This window comes from Eulemur rufifrons, chromosome 29 (genome assembly GCF_041146395.1).
Source record: "Eulemur rufifrons isolate Redbay chromosome 29, OSU_ERuf_1, whole genome shotgun sequence".
In the NCBI taxonomy this organism is placed as follows: Eukaryota; Metazoa; Chordata; class Mammalia; order Primates; family Lemuridae; genus Eulemur; species Eulemur rufifrons.
Genome location: NC_091011.1, coordinates 95426215 through 95450314, shown reverse-complemented (window position 1 = coordinate 95450314; position 24100 = coordinate 95426215). Strand labels below are relative to the sequence as shown.

General features: G+C 49.5%; 2 protein-coding genes across 6 annotated transcripts in view; one reads left to right on the top strand and one right to left on the bottom strand.

The window, feature by feature from the left end:
• The first annotated feature begins 265 nt into the window (after window positions 1–265).
• On the top strand, window positions 266–17849 carry GBX1 (gastrulation brain homeobox 1). The gene is made up of 2 exons (XM_069462557.1): window positions 266–948; window positions 16740–17849. The coding sequence occupies exons 1-2, from the start codon at window positions 411–413 to the stop codon at window positions 17279–17281; spliced, it is 1080 nt and encodes a 359-aa protein (XP_069318658.1). The 5' UTR covers window positions 266–410; the 3' UTR covers window positions 17282–17849.
• A 2554-nt stretch (window positions 17850–20403) lies between these two features.
• AGAP3 (ArfGAP with GTPase domain, ankyrin repeat and PH domain 3) overlaps window positions 20404–24100 on the bottom strand; it is a 55414-nt gene continuing 51717 nt past the window's right edge. For 4 of the 5 annotated variants that reach the window (XM_069461488.1, XM_069461487.1, XM_069461491.1 and 1 more), the window contains 5 exons: window positions 22733–22887; window positions 22546–22636; window positions 22169–22391; window positions 21231–21486; window positions 20408–21090 (listed from right to left, as the gene is read on the bottom strand). In XM_069461488.1, coding sequence (XP_069317589.1) covers window positions 20884–21090; window positions 21231–21486; window positions 22169–22391; window positions 22546–22636; window positions 22733–22887 — 932 coding nt within the window. In that variant the 3' untranslated portion in view covers window positions 20408–20883. Of the gene's footprint in view, window positions 21091–21230; window positions 21487–22168; window positions 22392–22545; window positions 22637–22732; window positions 22888–24100 lie in introns of all 5 variants that reach the window. The other variant, XM_069461486.1, reaches the window with a different exon arrangement.

Sequence of the window (24100 nt, the reverse complement as noted above, 5' to 3'; positions counted from 1 at the left end):
AGCGGCGTGGCCGGCCTCATCAATCTCCATTAATAATAGTTGGTTGGGCCGCGGGGGGCAGGCGGGGGTCCCGGGCCGGCCGGCCGGGCCGCTGGGAACGGGCTCTGCGGAGGGAGCGGGAGCCGGGCGCGGCGGCGGCGGGCGGAGGGAGGAAGTGAAGCGTAATTTGAGGAAGATGGATGAGTCCGGAGGGCGACACCCCCAGCCCGCCCGCTCACCCGCCCCCTCCCTCCTTATGAGAGAGAGGGAGCGCGGCGCCGGAGCCACACTGCGCCGAGCCCGCGCCCCGCCGCCACCTCGGCCGGGAGTCAGGGACCGAGCCCTGCGTGTCCGCGCGGGGCGCCCAAGCCGCGGGGCGCACGGCGGCGCCCGGAGGGGAGCGCCCCGGGGCGGCCGCAGCTCCGGGCACCATGCAGAGAGCCGGAGGCGGCGGCGCCCCCGGGAGCAGCGGCGCGGGCAGCGGCGGGGGCCCGGGCACTGCCTTCTCCATCGACTCCTTGATCGGGCCGCCGCCGCCGCGCTCCGGCCACTTGGTCTACACCGGCTACCCCATGTTCATGCCCTACCGGCCTCTGGTGCTGCCGCAGGCGCTGGCCCCCGCACCGCTGTCCGCCGGCCTCCCGCCCCTCGCCCCGCTGGCCTCCTTTGCGGGCCGTCTTACTAACACCTTCTGCGCGGGTCTGGGTCAGGCCGTGCCCTCGATGGTGGCACTGACCACCGCGTTGCCCAGCTTCGCAGAGCCGCCCGACGCCTTCTACGGGCCCCCCGAGCTCGCTGCCGCCGCCGCCGCCGCCGCCGCCACTGCTGCCCGAAACAACCCCGAGCCGGGCGGCCGACGCCCAGAGGGCGGGCTGGAAGCCGACGAGCTGCTGCCGGCCCGGGAGAAAGTGGCAGAGCCCCCACCGCCCCCGCCTCCGCACTTCTCAGAGACTTTCCCAAGTCTGCCCGGTAAGTGCAGGGACGCCGGGCGGGAGGCGCGTTCACCTGGAAATCGCAGACGGGAACCTGCTCGGAATCTCGGCACCTGCCTGGAGCCCTGGAGTCAGACCCCCAGCTCGCGCGCAGGTTCTGACTCCTGAAATTCAGTTCCAAACACAGCGTCTCTAGATCCCAGGGCCCCTGCCCTGTCCTGGACCCAGAGCGCCTGAAACCTATCTGAAGAGTTCCCAGTACTGTCTTCCAAATTAGTGCCTTTCCTCCCGGCATCCTAGTCCTCAAGCCTTGGCCCAGGCTCTTTTTCAGCATTCCTGCATTTTTCTCCTCTTTCAGGAGTAGAGAAGCTACACGGGTGGATTCCTGGGGGGACCAAGGTGAGGGTATGTTGGAGCAGCTGTCAGTTCAGTAAGGCAGGGCACGTTTTGGCTTCTGAGGAGAAGATTAAATTGACCCCAGACACTCAGAGGGCAAGGATGAGCTCTCGGTGCAGGGGCAAAGGGAGAGTCTTAAAGCGGTGGTGACTGTGACATCACCTTAGTAGCAGAGGTCACTTCTGAATTGGCAGATTTAGAGCTAAGCCTTGAATAACCCAGTAGGGAGCCGAAGGGTACGTTAGCTAGCAGGGGTCCTAGCACCCACTGGATCAGGGCCGACTGGGAGGCCAAGGGAGAGGCTAAAGGCTGGGCTAGGTTGGGTGTGGCCCAAAGACCTGAAGTCAAGAATCCAGCTAAGATTCAGCTAAGAGATAATTCAAGAACCCTGGATCCTGCATGGGAGGGTGCTCTCTCCAGAGACAGAGTGTATTAAACTGAATCCTCTTTAGGATCAATTCCTTTAGAACTCTCCTTTCCAACCTATTGGTCCTTAACCCTATAAGCCAGAAAATCTTTCTTCTATCCAGACAGGTCTAGGTGTTCTGAGAGCCAATTCTTAACAATTTGGTGGGCCCTATTTAAGAAAAATAGGGGCCACATGCAAGTGTGGGGGCTCTGAAGCTTAAACTTTAGCATCAGGATGAATCCGCTGCTGCTCAGTCATTCATTGCATCTAGTTTAGCAGGTAGAAATGACCCCATAGGCCTGGGGGCTGACACTCATAGAGACAAGGAGATGCCTGAGTCTTTCTGTCCTTTGCCAGGAAGAGACAATTCTCGATGATAGGTTTCGGGGCCCTTCCTGAAATTGTCTAAAGGGCTAATCACTCTTCTAGAGCCAAAGGCTGCCATAGGGCCTGTCTTCCTCTTCTTTTCCCCCTTTAGCCCTGGGCATTTTGACTTTGGAGATGCAGCTGTTTTCTTTTTTGTACCTGGTTGGACCAGGTGGATCCAATGACTGAAGTCAGAGTAGCATCTTCTAAGGAGGATCATAAGGAAGAGATAGAGTAGCTACTGGAAGGTAGGAGAAAATGTCCACAAGATGAAAGGGCCTGGGACAGAGTGGTGGTGATGGAGTAGCCAGCAGGATGATTTTAAGAAAGGATTAGCAGGATGTTCAGAATAGGATGGTCCTACGGCAGAAAAGAAAGTAAGGCAGGCCATCAAAGAGATGGCTTTGGAGGCAACAGAATCTGGAGGTATAACCAGACACACCTGGGAAAGAGAGACCCCCTGAGCAAGGGGGAACTGAGAGGGATATCCCAAGCCACAGGAGGACAAGCAACTTGTCCTACCCCTTCAGGTCCCCTTTTTGACCCACATGTATAATGGGGGCTCTTTTCTGAAGCAGATAGAATATTGGCTATAGAAAGCAGACATTTAGAGAGAGGAATAAGCAAAAGAAAGAACATAAGAGAAATATGGAAGAGATAAGAATATAGGAAAGGACCAAGGAAGGAGCTGTATACTGGGAATGTCCAAAGAGAGTATGAGGGAGCAGAGGGCTCTCTATTAGAAGAGAGACTTCTGGACTGAGCTAAATGACAAACACACAACATGACCATGTCAGGAGTGTGTGAGTATGTGTGTATGTGTGTGTGTGTGTGTGAGTTCTGCCCTGAGAGGATCGGGAGGGAGCTAAATAAAAGTGCTAGGGGAAGAAGGACAAATTTGAACACCAGGAGTAATTTTCTTTAAAGGTTTTTCAATACTGGGAGTGATGGGAAACTGAAATTTATATGGAATGATGAAGAGCTTCATCATCTGAGGAAAATATTGGAAGCAAAAAAGGAGACTTGTGTTGTTCTTGGGGTAAAGGCAAGGAATTTCTTTGCTAAGAATGATGGGAAGGAGGCCTTACAGAAGAGTTTTGAGAAAGTGCTAGAATAAAGGTAATCACTCATACTGGAAAGAGATACACATAAAGGGTTTATAGTGGGGAGGCTGGGACGGAGTAGTAAGGAGGAGAGACTTCAGAAGGAGCATTCAGAGGACAATGAATGGAAGCCCTTATCTGTGACCGGTGCTTCTCATCACTCCGTACAGACTCCCCCAACTCTTCCTGGCCAAGCCACTCACATCCACCTTCTCAGTCTTGAGTTTTTCCTGAAATCACTGAGAAAAGAAAATGCAATTACGGAAGTGTTAGACATAAAATCAGTTTGGGAAGTGACGACACATGGCCCTTGCTAAAAATGCTTGGTAAACAAGTACTTTGTTTTGGGAATTGTATGCAAGTATTTGGAGTGAAGTAAGAGAGTTCTCTGCTATGAATAACCAGAATGGAAACCTCACCATTAGAAGAGTTTGGAGAAAGAATGCAGTCTTTAATATGACAGAGGAAAAATTGCTCTCCGGGTATGAATGAGCAACATTGGTCTGAAATTATTATGAATTTACATTTGTTTAGTGTGTCACAATTACTAGCCACTTTCAATGAAATTGTAGTATATATAGGCCAATTTGGAGAATGATGAGTGAAGTTCTTTTTGTTGGGAATTACAGGGACTATTTTTTTAATTTGCTGAGAGTTAAGACAGATATCACTCTCTACTAGAATTAATGAAGAAAAAACAGAATTACATTATGATTTCATTGCAGGGGTAGAAGCTGTATTAGCAAATGAAAAGAAATACTATAGACAGAAATAATGGGGTAGAAACGTATTGAGAATGGTAGATTGAAAAGAGTTCTAGGTTTGGAATGTGGGGAGCAGTGGGCTAGTTGGGGAAGGTCTTTTAGGAAGAATAATAAAGAGGAGAGAATTTTGAACTGGTAGGGAAGATTGAAGTATGAATCAACAGAAGAGCCCAAAGCAGTGCTGGCTAGTAGAAATATAATGCAAGCCATATATGTAATTAAAAAGTTTTTAGTAGCCATATTAAAAAGGTAAGGAGAAACAGGTAAAATTAATTTTAATAATGCATTTTATTTAACTCAATATGTCCAAAACATTATTTCAACATTAATCAATATAAATACTCTTTATGAGATATATCCTCTTTTCATACTAAGTCTTCAGAATCCAGTGTTATTGTACACTCCCAGCATGTCTTGATTTAGACTAGCCATGTTTCAGGTGATCCGTAGCCTCAGGTGAATAGTGGTGACCATATTCAGCATAACAGATCTAGAGAGTTGTAAGAACAGAGTCATGTGAAAGTGACAGGGGAAAAGGAGCTTTGAATCGGGGTGGAATAATGAATCTTCAGTGTATTAGGAATAATAGAGAGAAGAGAGCAGGATTCTGCCTCAGGTGGGGTGGACAGAGATGAGCTCGTGTGCCTGAAGGTTTGTGTGAGCCCTGGCTAAGCATGATCAAAGCTCACTTGTCAAGGGCAAGATGTGGTGCAGATACGCGTCACAGAGAGGATGGGTGAAGAGGGTGCTGTGTACAGCTGTGAGAATGATGAAAAAAGCTGTCTGTTTGGAGAAATACAAAAGAAAACTTTAAATTGGGGGTTTCTAGAGCAATGATTCACTCAGGGAGAAAAAGGTTGGATTGCCTGAATGTGCCTTGGGAGTGAAGGATGGTAGATACTCCATATATAACTGTTAGATGGATGACAAAAATATAGTGAGAGATTGACATGAGAGATAATGCCAGTATTGGGCATGGCGAAGAAGAGAAAATATTTGCAGTTGAGGGTGATATAGAAGATAAGAATATAGAATATAGATAAGATATAGAAGATAAGAATCTCTCAGGACAAACCTGAGAGATGGCAGTGTAGTGAACATTATTTTTAAAAACTAAACAGAAAAGGATTTGCTAATTTCTGAATAGAGTTGTCAGTAATAATGGAAATTATGCAAGCAGAGCGTGGAAACTTCCTAGGAGCACAATATTCAAGTGCTGATTGCTGTAAGCTATGCACCTGATTGTATCTAGGGAACATTTTAGATGACCATTAATTAATTTCCGAATGCGTATCTATTATGACTGTCAAGATATGATATTTACTTATGAGAGGAAAGTAGAAAGTGATAGTGTGATATAGAAGCAAAGACTGTATTGTTAGATACAAAAGGGAGAATTTTTTGGGAAGTGATAAAAACCCAGAGTATGTTTTTCTAGAACTTTTGGGGAAGTGCATACAGTGAGAATGACTGCTTCGTTGACATTTATAGAAAGGCAAATGTTTCATTTACTTTATATGATTGAAGGAACATTTATTTAGGAATTGTGACACGTGAGCTCAAGTCTCAACTTTGTCACTCATTAGTGTGTAATTTTGACAAGTCACTTAGTTAAATTCAGGGAACATTTATTGTACATCTACTATGGGCTTAGTATGTTCGAGACACTATGGGAGATTCCAAGACGTGTAATTTCTCTAGGGTTTGATTTCCTCATCTGGACCAAAAGTTTTGGTTAAGATTACTTTTAATTCCTTTTAATTTCATAGGTCTCAATGTTTAAACTAGGGTTCTTAACCTGGACTCCTTGGACCTTTTGTCAGGGGATCTGTTAACTGTGGGTAGGAAAAAAATTGCATCTTTATTTTTACTAACTTCTAACTAAAATTTGGTACTAACTTTAATTATTAATGTAGGCCAAAAATCATAACAGTTTCAGCAGTACATGAAGTTTTTGTCACTGATAGAAAGCATAGACATTGACTATTGACATAAATTTATAATCTTTGGAGGGAACTTGTTTAATCAATTAATAAAGAAACGTCACAAATTCAATTTAAATATTTTAAACTATATTTTAATATAGTTGGCTAAATAATATAGTTGGTATACAGATGTACACTTAAAAGCATTATTCTAAGAAGGCTTTATCAGACTGCCAAAGGAGTTCAGGGCATAAAAAGAGTGAAGAACCCCTGTTTCAGAGATAAATCTCAGAAGTGCCAAGAGGAAAATTTTGTTAGGAGAATTGGAATGGGGTGCTGAGATGCTTGTGCCATAGGTAACACTTGTGGGGGGCATTGGCAGAGAGAAAGGGTCTCTGCAGTGGCACATGTAATTATGGAGATACGTATTCTGGATGATTAAGAGGAGAATTCTTAGAGTGATGGGCATGTAGTCTGTTGAATAGTCTGTACTGGGAATAATGGGACAGAGGCAGTAATTGGAATAATGAGGGGGAAATATTTTAATTGGAAAGAAGGAGGAACATAATATTATGAGCAAAGTTCTTTCCATTGAGAGAAATGTTACAATAGGAAGCTGTATAATAGGAAGCAAGAATTCTACATTGGAAGTAATGGGAAAAGAAGGATTTTTTTTTTTTTTTTTGAGACAAGCAAGGTCTCTCTTTGTCACCCAGGCTGGAGTACAGTGGGCGATCATAGCTAACTTGCCTTGAACTCCTGGGCTCAAGCCATCTTTCCACCTCAGCCTCCCAAGGTGCTGGGATTACAGGCATGAGCCACTGCACCGGGCCAAAAGGAGGGTCTTTTCGGTGATTTGGAAGAGGAGGCAGCCTGGGATACATGCATTTTGAGGTGAAATCAGGGCTGGGCTTTAGGGTGGAAAAAGCTTTGTCATCTGGGATTGGGGAGGTGGTACCTGAGCTATGACTGTGTCTAGCCATCATATTAAATGCAAAAGAAAGGAGAGAAGAAATGGAGTAGATGAACAAGAAGAAAGAGCCTTAAACAGGAATGATGAGAAGGAAAGTGTTTGGTGGGAGGAGAGAAGTTTTATTTAGAAGGAATGGGTAAACGTACCATGCTGGGAGTAGGAAAGAGGAAACCTTGCATCTGAAGTAATGAAAAGGACAGAGCCCTCTACGCAGGTGGTGTCTGCAGCCACAAGAGGCCTGGATTAGGAGCAGTAGAGGAGGCTGGGGATTTTTATTGGCAATATGGTCATGCTGGGAGAAAATGATCAGTTTAGAGTAATATGGATGAAATATTGATGTGCTAGGACTAATTGGGAGAAAGGGCGAGAGGAAGAAGGGATGCTCGGATATGGTGTAATGTGACAGTGACCCACATGGGTTGAATTAAGGTGCAGTAGGAAGAGACAGCACTGTGCCGTAGGTAGCCATGAAGTAGTGTCTTCAGTGGCCGTCATGGAGGGCAAAGGAACATCTGTATTAAATGCAGGTGCTGCAGGAACTCACGAGACTAGGGTTATGAACAAAAAGCGCTATTCAAAAAGTGAGGACTGAGAGAAACAGGAAAACCCTTCTGAACGGGGGGGTAGTGGAAGACAGATTTCGTGTCTGAATTATGGAGAAGGTGGTATCATAACAGAAGTAATGGAGAAAAGGGAACTGCGTGTTGGCGCAGTGGGAAGAGAAGTGATGCAGAGGTGTCTCAATGGAGGGAGGGAAATGTGATTGTCCTGAGAGTGAAGGTAAGAAGCTGTGTGCTGGAAGGCGTGGCAACCATTCTGGGGATTATATTGGGTACTACAAGTATGTAACTGCGTGATCTGGGCCAAATCACACCTCTCTGCGTCTTGGCTTTCTCATCAGCAAAATTAAGGGTTTGAACAGGTGATCTCTAAGGTTGCTTCTAGCTCTACAATTCCGTTTTTATCTATCATGATTCCTTTATTAATGAATTGTTTCTCAAAAAAAAAAAAAAAAAAAAAAAGGCATCCTGAGCGAAGGGCCTGGGGGACATTCTATACTTTCCAGTGCTGAGTTGTTGTGGTTGTGGAAGAGGAAGAGGAGGCCGGCTGGACTTAGACATCTCGAGGTGAAATCAGGGCTGGACTTTAGGAAAAGGCTTTGTCACCTGGGGCTGGGAAGGTGGTACCTGAGCTATGACTATGTAGAGCCATCATATTCAGTGACAGACAGAAACATTTGGTAAAGGCAGGAATAGATTTTGCCTAGGCCAAATAGATTGAGGATCCATTGCGACCAACTTTACCTGGTGAGGAAGGGAGCAGTGAAGAAAAAGTTGTCTTGTGGAATCAGTTCCTGGCCTATATTGTTTCTCCATCTGCTACAGTATTTATGGTAGGGGGATATGAGAAATCAGTCTCTTTGTACATTCAGCATTTGCAAAGATGTGGTGGAACGGAGGAACCGGCATGGGCTTTGGTCGACGACGCTCAGTACAGACGCTGGTGCTGCACTTTCTTTGTGCTCTGCAGTGAAGTACTAACCTCTGCATGTCACCGGTAAAATAAGGGCACTAATACTTACCTCACAGCGTTGAGGATGAGATGCGAAGATACTTGTACAGCGTCCTGAAAGAAATAGGTGCCCAAGGGATTGTTTTTGTCCTTGCACTGGAAATAGGTGGGGAGCTTTCCTGGGAATTAAGCTGGGAAAGATATCTTTACTGGGAATGGCATAGGATAGGTGACACTGTGTACTAATAAGGACAAATATTTCTGGGAGTGGTGATAGAGAGAGCTGGATTCTGAGAACTGATTATACAGTACTGCCAGGAAAGAACCTTGTGCTGAACCTAATAGGGGTAGATTTCAAATTTGTCTTTGGCTTTTTCTCCCTCCTTTTGGCTTCCCAGTCTGACGTTTTGGTGTCCTCTGTAGATCCCCAGGCTGCCCAAAGCCCCTGTCCTGTGCCTGAGTGGGGCCTGTTCTCCTTTGCTCTCCATTAAAAAAAATACTTCTCCTGTTTTCCTCATCAAAATTTCTATTTCCTCATATATGTCTGATCTCAATTTGATGTTAGGACCAAAGCCAGTGGATTAAACTAATTCACACTCTGGTGGATTAACGAGATTTTTAAAGTCCAAATGAATTTCAAACTGGTGGAATTTTAAGTGGTATTATTATGAATAATTTCAGGTAATATGGAAAAATTATTTTAGATGGGAGAGTTATGGGAGTGAGGTGGAGAGGCTTGCTTTCCCTAGAGTCATATGATTATTGTCTCTTGTTTTTATTATTATTTTGCTTTGTAGCTAGCTATGGGTGGAGTCTCACTGTGTTGCCTGTGCTGGTCTCAAGCTCCTGGCCTCAAGCGATCCTCCTGCCGCAGCCTCCCAAAGTGCTGGGATTACAGGCAGGAGCCACGGTGCCCAGCCAATTATCTCTTCTAATTACAGCATTGTACTTAGAACTCTTTGGGCTGTTGGTGACAGTAGCTCAACTCTAATGTGAGCTAAGATGAGGATGTATTGATTCATGTAACTGTGAGGTATTAATTCCTGAGTGGATCCATGAATGCAAACTCTTGTGAGGACGCTCTTTCCCGCTCTCAGCCTGCTCTTCTCTCTGTCTTCATCTCATTCTCTCCTTAAGACAGCTTCCCTCATTTAGTGAGAGGTAGGAGAGGGCACGAGCATATGCAGCTCTACATTTTTATAATCCCAGGTTGGGACCCCGGTGGATTCTAGTGTATATAAAACCCTAGGATGACTGATTGACTAGCTTGCGCCGTGTCCCAGGAGGATAGCATGTTGCCATTGGTTAGATCTGGGTCACGTGCCCACCTTGGTCAGGAAGGTAGAGAAATGTCAGTCGCAGTCCCACGGGGTACTGGGTTGAAGGGAGAAGGCAGTGCCCTAAAGGAAAGGGGTGCTATTCCTGAACTAAAGGGGCAGGGGACACTGGGCAGACAAAACCAACCCAAAACAGATGTCTTCCCCAACCAGAAAGCAGGAAAAGAGTGGACCCTCAGCTCCCTTTCCGTGCACTGAAAGGCCACGCTGAGCTCCGCCGGCTGGCTGAGTGGTTGAGGCGAGGGCAGAGATCTGGGAGTGCCGAGAGCTCTGTAACGAGGGAGGCAGAGAGAGACGGTGGGAAGCTGCTTCCCTCGGTGAGGCTGGCTCTGTGTTCTGATTCCTACACGAGAAAGATTGAGGGATGAGGGCGACGGTTGTAAACTAGAAGCTAGAGGAAACTGGTATTAAAACTCTTTCCATGGTTTGACAATATTATTTTTAAAGTCAGAAAATACCTGTTTTAAATAAAAGGAACACTGACCAGTAACATTATATCATATAAACCAATAAGGACAGAAAGAAGTGGGAGAAAGCCCTGGTGGGAATTTTGTCTTGGGGAAGATGGGAGAAACAGCCTGTTATGGGACAGGTGAAGCCTGGCCAGTGAGGCCTCTCCTGTGCCAGTTTCAAGCATCCTCTCTGAGAATGCTAAGGGACGCTCTCAGTGAGTAGGCTGGAGCTCTGTGGTGATAAGTGACAGGGATGAGATCTGAACCTGAATTGGATAAGAAGGTGATTTATCCAATGAGGCATCTAGAGAGAGGGCTTTCACTTCAAGTGGGAGGAGAGAAGAAAATATTTTACTGGACAAAATGGAAAGAGCATTCACTGGAGCTACAGGAGACCAAGGTTCTAGACATGGTGTTCTGTCCCCGTCTATGTGACTTAGGAAAAGCATTTAATCTTTCTGAAACTCCATTTTTTTTTAACTTGAAAATAAGGTTGCTAACTCTCCTATTACTAATAATAATAGAGCTGCTCTACTTCAGTGAGTTGCTTGAAGATAAAATAAGATAATAAATGTGGAAAATGTTTTGAAAAGTTAAAGGTCATACAAGGGTGCTCTCGGCAGTGACAATGTTAGTATGCCATGAAAGGAGCTCTGAGCTCGGTGGTAGGAAATCACCCCGGACTTGTCGAGAAGCTGGGAGGGGCTCTGGGTGGCAGTGATGTAGAGAAAATTCTCCTGGGGATTTGGAGTAAAGAATGCTGAGCAGTCATGGGAAGAGTAGAGAGAGAGAAAGTAAAAATGAATGTTCCTATTGTGGCTAAATTATAGGAAGGAGTAGTAGCACAATAGAAGCATGAAATTAATGGGGGATGAGTGAAAACACACTGAAAGTGAGCTGGCTGTTATAAACAACGGGAGAAAGTACTGTGTCTGAAAAGAACAGGGAAATAACTGGGCATGGTGACGAAATGAGGATTTAGAAATGGGAGTTGATGGCAAATATATCTTTTTTGAGGGATGATCTGTTTCTTACCACCTTTGGACCCCACCCAAGGTGGAGCTGTATTCAGGGAGATGAGCAGTTGACTTGGGAAGATCAGGAGGAGGTTCACTGTCCTGGGAAGGACAGGGCAGGAGGGAACTTTTCCTGAGAGTGGATGGGGGAAGTGGTAGGGTAGCTGTTTTTGAAGTAGAGGGAAGGGAAGTCAGAAGGGAGGGAATTCTGTTCTATAAAGCCAGTTGATTTTCTATAAGCTATAATAGAACAGGAACTACGGTAACTGTATGAATGAAGAGAAGCCAAGGGCTAGATGAGTTTCTGTAGCTTCTGTCTAAAGTTGTCCTCCGCTCCCTCGGTGGCTCTCCATCATCCTTGGTGACTGAAGGACTCCCCCTCTAGATCGTGCGAGTCTGGTGCTGGGTATTCTTGCTTTGGAGAATAACTACCATGGATTCTTTGGCCCTTGGTTTCTTCCCCAGCCTGACCCAACCCATTGCCGAGGTGGGGCTTCCCTCTGCCTCCAGAGCTGCTTCCCCTCCTCTCCAAAGGAAGGCCCCATGCAAGCTCATCCCCGGAGCCTGAGTGCTGTTCTCTGGGGCGGGATCAGTGCCCCTAGCAGGAACTCTGTGAGAAATCGTGGTTCAAACCTTGTGATTTCTGGTTCTTAGGATAATAGCATCTACCAGGAGGATTCCCATGAACTCTGCATGTTTCCTAATAACCAGTCTGTCCTACAATCATTCTCCCTGGCCAACCAAACGTTTTTCACAAGCTCTAGACTTCCTGTAGGGAACAAGGTAGAAACTGAATATACTCTTCTTATTACCAATGATATCATGCTCATAACACAAAGGACAGGATCTTTCTGTCTGTTTGGCCTGCCTACCTAGCACAGTCAAATTTTTTCCAATTTAAACATTTTCATTTTGCTGAAAGTATTCTCATCAGAATCATTATTGTCCATGTAAAATTTTTAATGAAATCTTGTTTTGTTTATCAAGTATTTTTGCTTATATCAACCAATTACAGTGTCTGCAGTTGGAAATTTACTTATATGGACATTATATTTACCAAGTCTAATTATTCTAAATCAAATTTTGCAAATAGGAATTTTATTTAAAAGATTTGCACTGGGCATGGTAACTCACACCTGTAATCCCAGCACTTTGGGAGGCTGAGGCAGGAGGATCACTTGAGGGGCCAGGAGTTCAAGACTAGCCTGGTCAACCCCATCTCTACAAAAAATTTAAAAATTAGCCAGGCATGGGTGGTTGTTGCCTGTCGGCTGAGGCAGGAGGATCACTTGAGCCTAGGAGTTGGAGGTTGCAGTGAGCTGTGATTGTGCCACTGCACTTTAGCCTGGATGACAGAGAGGGAGCCTGTCTCTGGGGGGGAAAAAAATATTTGCTTCTTTCAATTTTTCATCAATTCCAAATTTTTATGTGCAATTTTTATTTTATTTTGTTTATTTTTACCATTAAGATTCATTATAAATTGGATAAAAAATATTTTGCATTTATTTCTCAGCTAATTCATGAGAAAATAGTAAACTGTTTTGGGATTGCTGCATTGTAAAGGCCCACACTACTGTTTTGCTCATCCCGTTCCTCTGCCTCCGTCCCCATCACTTTGGCTGTTGCACTCCGTAGTCTCCTTCTGTTGGGGCAGCAGAGAGCAAATGGCAGGGCAAAGGGTTTTGCTTTGCTCCAAATGCATGGATGTTCCGGGGCGGGGTGGAGGGGAGGTAGGTAGGTAAGAGTGTTTTTTAAAAAGCACTTTTTGCTTTCTTTCCCCTCATTTTTTTCCTATTTTCTCTTTCCCTTCTGTAAACTTTTCAGCTGTTTCATTTTCTCTATCATCTAATTCTTCTGCCACTTCTCTGCCCCGCTTCTCTCTTGCCCCCGTCACTTTCTGTCTGCTTTGGCCTTGCTTCTTTCTCCCACTCCTTGTCCGCCTCACTCATTGTCCTAGTCGCTCTCCTCTGAGGCATATGGCTGTTCTTTCCCCTCTTTTTTCTATTGCCCCAGCCCCATTTTGTTCCAAGAGTTGCTTATCAGAGTCTTCAATGTCATGATTATAAAGGCTCAGAAAGAAAATCTCGCCCCTGCCACTCAGCATCCCACCAGGATCAAATAACCAAGAGAGGTTGTGAACCTGTGCTCCTTGAATGGCTTTAAAAGCAGCGCTGAGGGTGGCTAGCTCACGTGGGCTTGATTTTATGGATCTGTCTGAAGACAGAGGGATGGATGATATGATCTCAGGAGGGTCCTGCCAGATCCAGGAACCTGGGAGCCTCATCTCAATCTTCATCAATTTAGATTTATTGGACACCCCCTGGGTGCTTGGAACTGTACTAAATAATTTCATCCTTCAAGCCATGAAATGTGGTTTCTGCTTTTTTAACACTGTTTAAAATATTGTAATATTGAGCTGTTTTACAAGCTTTTGTTATTCTTTTCTGTTATTATTAACTACATTTTAAAAATGAAAGTTAGAAGATTTAGTAATGGCATTGTAATTGTCCTTAACTTGTTTTGCCACCCTGTAGATTTCTAAGATCCTATAGATTTCCACTGTGTGTGGGGTCCTTTCCAGCTAATGGAGATCTGAGACATCCTGAAAAGTGGGTAGGACAATATTCATGGGGACGATGTCTTAGGGGCACTGGAGCTGCAGTAGGGTGGGGTTTGGGGGAACATCTTAGGAGAGGCTTGAGAAAGGAAGGGACAAGAAAGGAAGGAAAGAGGGAGAGTGAGCACATACACAGTGCTTGGAAATAGTTTCTTTTATTTAGTCAACAAGTATTTATTGAATGCCTACTCTGTGCAGGTAATTTTCAAAGTGCTGAAGGTATACAGTGAATTGAAAATATGTAAAACCCCTACCTTCATTAAGCTTATATTCTAATAGGAAGAGACAGCCAATAAAATAAATGTGTAAAATTGGTGGCATGTGCTATAGTAACACATAAATCAAAGAAGGGACTTAGGGAGTATGGGGGGGGAGTCTAAAAGGATCATTTTAAAAGGATGATCAGAGAAGTTCTCATTGATAAAATAAAAACCTGAAGGAAGTAGGGAACGAGCCAGAGCGGAAGATCCAGGTGAAGAGTATAGTATTCCAAACAGACGGAAGAAAAATGGGCAGGGAGAGTGGTAAGGGCAGAGCTGGGAAACCAGTTAGGAGAAGGTGTCGGTGAGCCAGGTCGGAGATGGTGCTGAGGTGGACTAGTTGGTGGCAGAGGAGGCGGCGAGAAGGCGTCGGGCTCCGGGTATGTTGTAAAGGCATCAGCACTAGCAGGATTCGCGGGTGAGTCAGACGTGGGCTGTGAGAGAGAGGGGTGAAGCATGGCATCAAGGTTTGGTTTGAACACACGGGAGCTGGGGTTACTATTAACTGAGATGCGGAAGATGTGGGGAGAGATGAGGAAGAGCTGATCTGTCCGAAGTTCAGTTTGAGACATGTTAAGTTCTATAGAAGCAGAAAATGGTGTGGGGACAAGCCCTTGAAATGAAGGAGGAAACCAAGGATGTAAATCTTACAGAAAACAAAATGGATGTGGCTAGGGATGGGATGAGGGAGAGAGCACAGGACGGTGAGAGGTATCGTGAGGAATGCATCATCTGCAGGTAGGGTATGGTACTTATCCACACAGGCTTGGTGCTGGGCACCAGGGAAGCTTGTGCAGGCTGGCAAAGAGAGAATGAGACCATTTGCTGGTGAAAAGCAATGAGTAGGAGCAACATGGGAAGACCGGGTGAGCCTAAACTGGGGTGTGCCGCTCGGGCTTTGTGAAGGTTAGATGAAGAAGGAAGCACAAGAGAAAGAAAAGGGGAGGGATGAAGACAGCCTTGAGGTTCGAGGCTGATTGGGATGGAGGTGGGTAATGTGGACAGGGGCTGAGAATTCTGGCCACAGAAGAAAATGTCAGTGAGGAAAAGGAACAGGCGTAGACTGCATCAGTGAGGGGAAAGGGACGACTCTGGAGAATGGGGCAGGGAGGCGTTCATTCCATCCACGGACACACGCATACCCTCTCTCTCTTATAAAGCATTTCACTGTGCCCTGAATTTCATTTACTTCGAGCTGTACTCTCAACCGCCGAGTGTGCTTATGCACGTACCTGTGACACTTGGTAGACACAGATTCGCTCCCGCAGATGTTTAGGAAGGTCTCCCGCCTTTACACACTGAACTCTCTTGGAAACAGCTAACTATTCAGTTTACAGATTATCCGTTTTCTCTGTTCTCTTTCCTATTGGTCGGTTGACTTTTAACTTTGTTATTTCACTGCTCTTTGGTCCTTTGGGCAGAAAACAGAGGAGTTTGTAAAACTCAAACACTGAAGATTTATAATGCATTATTTGGAGTTCTGATAAAATACATCAGTGGATAAGAAGATTAAAACCAATGGTTGAATTAAATTTTAGAATTATGTGTGGATTAAAATATTTATATGCCTGTGATTACAAATAATCAGTTATATCTACTGAGTCAATATTTCTTTTTCACCATTTCCTTCTCTATATTTTTCCTTGTTGCACTTCAGTTTCTTCTTCCTCCTCCTCCCATATTCCCTCCAGTCCTCCCAGGGGACATCAAGCTCAGGACCCTCAGGATTCTGAGCAGAAAGCAGCTGTTTGTGCTGCTTGGGCAACCTTGGCCAGGAAAGAGGGAAGGTGGGAAAGAGATGATGTCGTTGTCGTTTTAAAATTAAGGATATTGATTGAAAGGGGGTCAGGAGGCCTAAGTAACTGGGAGAAAAATCTGGCCACGGACAAGGCGCCACGTGGCAGGGACCCCCATTCCAGGCGGGGTGTCTGGTTAAGGAGAATTGGGAACGGGGCTGGTGAGGAAACCTGACTCCCAGCTCCTTTGATAACAGTTCTTGGACCCAAATTTGGGGGCCGGGGAGGGGGGCAGATCAGATGACCTTGAAGGCCATCTGGAAGTGAGATTCTGTGATTCTAGATCTAGTGAAGAGGGAAAAGAGAAGAAAGAATAGAGGTCATGGGATGGCTCTTGCTAGCTGGGCCAGATGAGGATTCCTCGGGGAATAACCAAGGCTGACAGCCCTCATCTCCCCATCTGTCCCGCGAAGGTCAGTTCCCCTTCACTCCTTCCCACAGTAGGGCTCTGGAAGGACCTTAAGCCGGGTCCGACACTGCTCCGTTCTGGGACCTGAGGCTCCGAGGTCTGGCTTGGGATGCAGTGGTGTCCAAGTGAGACGTTGGGCCCTTGCTCTCTGGGTTTGGAGGAAGCTGGGGAGGTGGTGGGTCAGAATGAGACGGGGTGGTGGGAAAGTTGAGGGGTCATTGTCCATACACTTATTGCCTCCCCCACTTTTCCGTAGTGAAATCTGTGCTGGTTAATACCTTTCTTCCCATTTCTTTGTCTTCCCTCAACCCCTTCCCCGTTCTCCACCTTGGATGTGTGACCCTTCTGTCCCCTCTCCTCCCCATCTCTCCACTTCTGCATCTTTCCCTGCTGCTCCCCACCCCCATTCCTGGCCATGGCTCCTTGCGCCTCCTCCAAACTGTCCTTTCCTTGCCTTCTCCCTCCCCCTCCATTGGTTTCTCGCCCCCCACAGCAGAGGGGAAGGTGTACAGCTCAGATGAGGCACCAGCAGGAGACCCAGCAGGCAGCGAACAGGAGGAAGAGGGCTCGGGCGGTGACAGCGAGGACGACGGTTTCCTGGACAGTTCTGCAGGGGGCCCGGGGGCTCTTCTGGGACCTAAACCGAAGCTAAAGGGAAGCCTGGGGACTGGAACTGAGGAGGGGGCACCGGTGGCAGCAGGGGTCACAGCTCCTGGAGGGAAAAGCCGACGGCGTCGCACAGCGTTTACCAGTGAGCAGCTTTTGGAATTGGAGAAGGAGTTTCACTGCAAGAAATACCTGAGCTTGACAGAGCGTTCCCAGATCGCCCACGCCCTCAAGCTCAGTGAGGTGCAGGTCAAGATCTGGTTTCAGAATCGACGGGCCAAGTGGAAGCGCATCAAAGCTGGCAATGTGAGCAGCCGTTCTGGGGAGCCCGTAAGAAACCCCAAGATTGTCGTGCCCATACCTGTGCATGTCAACAGGTTTGCTGTGCGGAGCCAGCACCAACAAATGGAGCAGGGGGCCCGGCCCTGAATGGGTGCCAAGGACTTAGGAAGGCGATGGATCTGTGCCTGAGCCCGCGAGAGACTGAGTTAGGATTCTGTGGACCAGAGGGGCTACAGTGTGATTCGACTCCGGGAGAGGGGCTGGTTGGCAATTAACCTAGCCTTTGGTGTACTCCTCCAGGAACCCGAGATGTGGGTACTTGGCCCTGAGCCTGTTCCAGACACCTCAGGACTAGGGGCTGCAGGGTAAAGGGGCTCGGGTTCTGATTGTTGAGGCGCTGTGAGGACCGAGGTGGACTCCTGGGGAGGGGTAGGGTTATGATTTCTAGGGCCTGAAGGTTCCATGGCTAATGCCCTGGAACAGCTACTGCCGAGGGGAGGAATCCAGGACCTGTACCTAGCCAAGCAGATGGCGGCTCCTTATTTATTTTGTGTAAAGTTTGTATATATGGAGCTATCTGTCTCTGTCTGTCTGCACCCCTGAGAGAGATTGGGAAAGTTGTTTCCTTGGTCCTCAGCCAGAGTTCATTCCATCCTACTCCTTTGGAGCGGGCACCATCTTGCCTCCTTTACAGAGAAATGGAATGGAACTGTCACTGGCCTCCGTAGAAATTCTTCAGCCTCCCCAGCGCCCCCCATGTGAACTACCTACCTCCATCCTGTGCTTCTCCACTCGGGACTGCTCACTGCCACACCGTGTGCTCCCAACACGCTGCTTCTCTTCCCTCTACCCGCTAAACAGGCAAGCTCCTTCATTTTTGCTCTCTCCTCTTTTGAAGAGTTGGCAGACTTCAGGGTAGAGATTCACTCCCTTTTGTATTATGAAGGGCGATAGAGCATTTGATCCTGGGTTTAGCTGGGGTGTGTCCAGGCTGTCTCACTGGGTAGAGGTCCTGTCAGTGACTGGGGTGGGGTGTGGGGGGGCTCACTCATATCACCTGTGAGCTCATTAATAAATTGCTTTCTATGCAGAAGACACGGTAGCTTAGTCTCTCTCTGCCACCCATTTGATAGTCTAGATGCAAGGGCCTAGGGGAAAAGACCCGTTTCCACTTTTCTGTTTTTAACGATATTAACTGTGGTTTCTCCTCCCCATTGCACCATTTTTTGAAGCTTGGGATAGCACAAGCTCTTCTATTATCGAACAAGATCGGCTGAGGGAGGCCACTGCAAAGCGGATGGGACAGAAATGAATCTGCGATGGTTTTACAAGAGTCTGTACTGTGGGGGAGGCTACAGAAATCACAGGTAGGGATTGGCATTCTATTCTACGAGCAAACTAAGGAACCGCATTAGTGGACAGAGTGAACACAGGGAGCATCTGCAGAGACATTGGTAAAGGGGATTGTTACAGAAACCAGTTGAAGTTGGTATCCTGGTAACTGGGCTTCCTGAGAAGAAACATGACCTGTACTGATTTGGTAGAGGAGCTAGATAGAGAACAGAACCACCAAGAAGAAAAATAGGTAGGCTATGAATGTGGCAAGGAAACTCAGGAAATTAAGGTATTAGGGTCAGGGAGGGAAGTACAGCTGAGTCCAATACCTGGCCTGCCTCCTCTCCCTCCTTAGAGGATGAGTTTCTGGCTATTCCCGCTTTCTGGAATGGCAGATTCATCAGTGTCTCCTTCACTCCAACAGTGTCGAGCTCCTCTTACCATGAGACTGAGACCACCTTTCCTTGGCGGTTCACTTCTCCCAGCTAGTTCTGGCAGCCAGGAGCGGGGACTGGCCGTTAACGGTGCCACAGTCCTGCAGCTGGGGCAGCACAGATCCACAGCACATCCTCTCTGTTTTGTGGCTAAATTTCAGGAAGGCTTGGGAATTGGACTGAAAATATGTAGTGCCATTCTCAGCCCTGTCTAGATCAAAGCTAAGTTTACTCTGATATCTTTAGATTCAGGCCACACAGGGAACCTACTACAGGGTAAGATTCTTTTTAGGAGAGAAGCCAGGCGGAGGGGGAAGATCACAGGAGCTATTGTCCCTTTGGCGGGGCTGGAGCAGAGGCTCTGTGGCTCCATGACCCAGTGGTGGAGGGCGAGTGAGCACCTGGGCAGGGAGGCTGGAGAGAACCAGCCCAAACCAAGGCCTGAGCCACCATTTTTTCTGGCACTACCCATGAAGCCTCCTAAACTGTACCAAGCAGTATCTAGCCTTCCCAACCAGCTTGTTTTCCTTAGGGACTCTGGGAGTGATTATTGCTAGTATCCTGAGCCCAGGAACCCATGGCCCTGTGTCTGTTCTGCCCTAACCTATACGTAAGGACTTATCAGCCTTGCAAAAGGGGCTCTGGACCAAGAAAATAAAATCTGGTTTCCTCTCTGAATAGTGTTACTTGGTTATTTCCCTACATGTAGGCAGGTGCCCGTGCACGGAGCACGAGCCCACCACACCTAACGTGTACTCGAGGTGTTTGAGAAAACAAGGCCACCAGCAATGTGGCTCCAGGAATGAGGCAGCAACAGACTCCTCAGAAAGCAGGACCCTAATTTAGTAATGTCTCATCCTTTAAGAGCCAGAAGAGAGAGGGGTTTCCCCCAGGTCTTCTTTCTAGAATAACCAAGGGATACAGTCAGAACGAAAAGCAGGGGCTCTGGATTCTACCCCTAGCTCGGCTTGGCAACATGTCGGTCAAGGTGGCTGTTCTGGTGTCAGCGACCTACCTCCTACCCTTTCCTCACAAGCAAAGCCTGGGCACGAGTCCCCCTGCGCTGTAACCCAGCCGTCCTGAGCGCAGTGCTGCCGCTCATCCGGTGGCTCCTTCAAGTTCTTCTCCCAGAAGAACTGAGTCCCCAGACTCGGAGGAAGGGGGACAGTGCTCATGCCCTCCCTAGCCAGCACAGGGTGGGCATGAGGTTAGCAGAGACGATGTCGGTGACAATGAAGAGACTAGCTGGGACCTTCCTGCAGGTGGGGAGTGGGTGGGGAGGCAGCACCAGGAGGACGCCGAGAGCCCTGTCTCCTCGTGCCAGGGCTCGCTGTGCCGCAGGGAATCCACGCAAGTAGGAGGCCGAGGAGACAGCCTGGGACCCCGGCTAAGAGGGAAGACAGTCTTAGAACACAGATAGCAAAAAATGACAAGAAAGGGACAAGGAAGCGGAGATGAGGGGCATCCTTGGAAGGACAGCAACATAACAGGGGACAAGGCCACACACACAGTCTGGTTTATTGGCTCATCACACACACACACCAATTATGTACACAAACATAAATATTCCAATGTACAAAGTTTACATAGGACTCACAGATCACCCCATCTCTCCGCATCCAGCACCCCCAACCTGTGCCCCATCCCAATTTTAGGGTGAAGGCTTGCGGGGGCTGGCGGCAGGAGGAAGGGATCTGGAGGAGGGAGAGGTCCCGCTCCCCTCTCCTCACAGGCACCTCCAAAGGGTCCTGTCCCTTTTCAATGGCACCTCCGGGCAGAGGGCTAAATACCTCCCTCTCTCTGCTGCAGCTCAAATCCCAAAACTCTCCTTGGATCCCTTTGACTCTCCTCTCTAATTTCCTCTCCTTCCTCTGCATGTTGCTGCTTCTCTGTCTCCGTGTCCGTTCCTTCCAGCACCTGTAGGGAGGAGGATCCCTAGGCCATGGAGTCCTTCTGGCCCCTCTGTCCTTTTTCTGGGCCTTAGAGGAGGCTGGGACTGCGGTGCAGCTCAGCAGAGGGGTTGGTGCCGTTGGCAGACTCTCTGTTGGGGGTAGGCGCTAAGCCACAGCCCTCCCCGGGGCAGCCGTGCTGGATCAAGATGTCTGCACACTCCTGGCTGCCGGCCCGGCGGGCATAGGCCAGCGGGGTCAGGCCCCGGGCGTCCCGGCTCCTCACGTCCACCCCATACTGCAGGAGAAAGCACATTTTCACCGTTGGCATGACATGGGAGGAAAGATACTGGTTTGGGGGCAGGAAACAGAGGTAGCTTTCAAAGGGCTAGAGTAAGAAGGGCGAGATCAGGGTAGGTCCGAGGTGCCTCAACTCACCCAGATGAGCAGCTGTGTGAAGACAACGTTGGCCATGGCACTGGAGAGATGCAGAGCCGTCCGCCCGTCCCCATCCCCATAGGTCTCGTTCACCTCCTCCTTGGACCCGTGTGCCAGGAGCATCACCAGCAGCCGCAGGTCATCCTCCACCACCGCGCGGAGCAGCTGCTGCCCCAGCGGCACATCGGAGCTCGGCAGCGGGGCCAGGAAGAGCTTCTGCTCGTACTTGGCCCGTATCCAGCGCTCCTTCTCCTCTCTGCAGCCACAGGTCCATCCAGGCGCGAGCGAGGCAGGACAGCAGCCCAACAGGTGGGGCAGGGAGGTGGTCAGGACAGGAAACGGGGGTGATGAGGAAGGAACAGAGAACGTAAGACAGAGCAGAGAGAAAAGAGAAGCCTAAGAAACCCCAGGGCATATGGATAACGTAAGGCGGGCAGGAGACGCTGAAAGGAAAGGACACTGAAGGGAGGACCCTTGGGGCAGCAGGGATATGGGGACAGAGAGGGCAGGATGACTCCAGGCAGGCCCGGGCGGGGGGCAGCTTATCTGGCCGCCTGAACTCTCTCCGACTGGCAGTGCTGGAACAAAGCAGGTGGGGGCCCGCGCTGGGGGCCACGCGCTACCCTATCTAACGCCCATTCTCCCCATCTCAGCGCCGGCCAGGGCGGTCCGCACCGCACCGCGATAGGGGCCCTGCGCATGCGCCTCCTGCTGGCCCCCTGACCTGCTGATAACGGCTCAGAAAGGGCCCGTTGTTGTGAGGCGCCTGAGTGACAGGCACCAGAGGGGGGGGGGACCCCCAAGGGGCCAACTGCCAAGCAGAGCAACCGCTAGTTTTAACCCTTCTAACACTGTCACAGCCAATGCGGTCCTCCCCAAGCTGGGAGCCCCGGATGTCCCCTCCCTTCCTGGCCAGCTTCAGGGCCCCATCCACTCACCTGCATGCTTCAGGCCCTGGCTTTGCGTAGCCGTCCAGGGCCCCCTCCCAGACGCTGTTGGCCAGGGCGTTGCCCATGGCAGTCATAACAGCCAGCAGCTCAGGTGGCCAGTCGTCGAGGTCCAGGGAGCGGACCCGGGACAGGTGAGCCCCCAGGTGTCGGTGGATCCCTGAGCACTCAATGCACATCAGGGCGCCCAGGTTCAGGCTGGCCCAGTCTGGGTCTAGGCGAGGAGAGGAAAACAGTGCAGCCGGCGGACAACCAGCGAAGGGGGGCAGCTAGGAAAGTCCTCCCCGCTGCATCCTCCCCACCTCCTGGTGCCTGCAAAGCTTTCTCCGTGCTCCCCACCTCCCAGCCCCGCCAGCCCCAGCACTCACTGGGTGCGTCGCAGTCAATGCAGAAGCTGTTGCCACGAACGGTGCGGACGGCCTGCACGGCCAGAGCTGCGTTCTGGTTCCCCAGCCGAGTCTGCCACGGGGCGGGAGAGACGAGGGTCGGTCACGAGGCCCCTTTCAGTCCCATCCCAGCCAGGTGCTCCACGCAGCCCAGCCTCCCCTTGCCAACCTTGTCCTTGGCGCTGCGGCAGCCCTGCAGGCTGGCGAGGATCTGGGCCTGCACGCTCTGTACCCACAGCTCCCGCTCCTCCGCCGTCGAGGCCTCGAAGTGCCATGTCTGCCCGGTGAGGGACACTACTACAAACTCAAACGACTCCTCTGCCTCTGTGGAGGGAGGTTACGCCTTCAAGGCTCCCGGCCGACACGCGCGCCTGTCGCCACAACTCCGCTCCCTGCCCGGCTTCCCTGGCACTCGTCCTGCCCCGGATCTGCCCCCCGTGCCTCACAGGCCACGCTCTCAAGGGGCACGCAGAGTAAACTTGTAAGACTAGTGTGAGCCCTCGAACCTCACTCCTAACCACCTGTGGAGCCTGGGGAAAAAAGATGGGGGACACAGGGCTTGACATCCCTGGCACCCCAGGAATGGGTCTGAGGCCAGAGAGAGGTGCTCCCTGCAGAAAGAAGAGCCGAGTGTCAGGAGAAGGATGCGACGGGTGCTAGGAGGCAAAGGCTGGGAGGGTGGGGGAGGCGGGTGTGGGCACCATCCGTATATGTCAGCTGCAGCCGCCTCATTTTGCAGCTCATTAAACCCAATATTCCTGACGGCGTCAGCGTGGGGCTCCTGGGAGCTGGGCCCCTCCCCCACCACCCTGGCACAGACAGGCAGGAAGGGCAAGTGGATGGGGGAGAGGAGGAGAGGTTTTCTCCAGGAGTGTGCGAGCGAACGGGGACCCCCGGGCGTCTGCAGTAACAAGCACTGGGGGCCGGACTGCTGCTCCGAGCAGTGTGGTGAAGCCCTTCCAAGCTCTGCTCCCCCAGGCCCCAGGAAGACAGCCACAGCCACGTGAGTCTCATGGCAACCGTCACTGTCCCATGGCGAACAGTTCCTCATGAGCACTATGACTGTGTCACCGAGGCTGGAGAGACAGCACAGGTACCTGTGGGAAGGCCCCAGGATGAGCCACACCTTTGGCCAAGGCCATCACGGCTTGTAAGTCCTCACTGCATCTTGGCCCTGGGCAGCCTCCTCTCAGTGACACCAGCTTCCCCTGGAAGTCTTCCTCTCTGCCTCCTGCTCTCAGGGCCCTCGACAGGACCACCCTCTCGCGCAGACGGGACCACCGCCGCACCCACCTTGCTCAGAACCCCAGCCTGTGGGCCGCAGGATCTCCACGATCACTGGGGACTCGGTCGCCTGGCCCACAGTGGACACCCTGTTCCACAACCGCTAAGCAGCACTGTGTCAGCGGCTGGCTGGAAAAGCTGATTTCTGCTCATCTGACCCCCACGCCCCTAACCCTGACAATTAGAGCAGAATGAGAAATTATGAGTCTACAGAAATTAAACTTATTTGGGAGCAAAGAGACTCCAATCACTG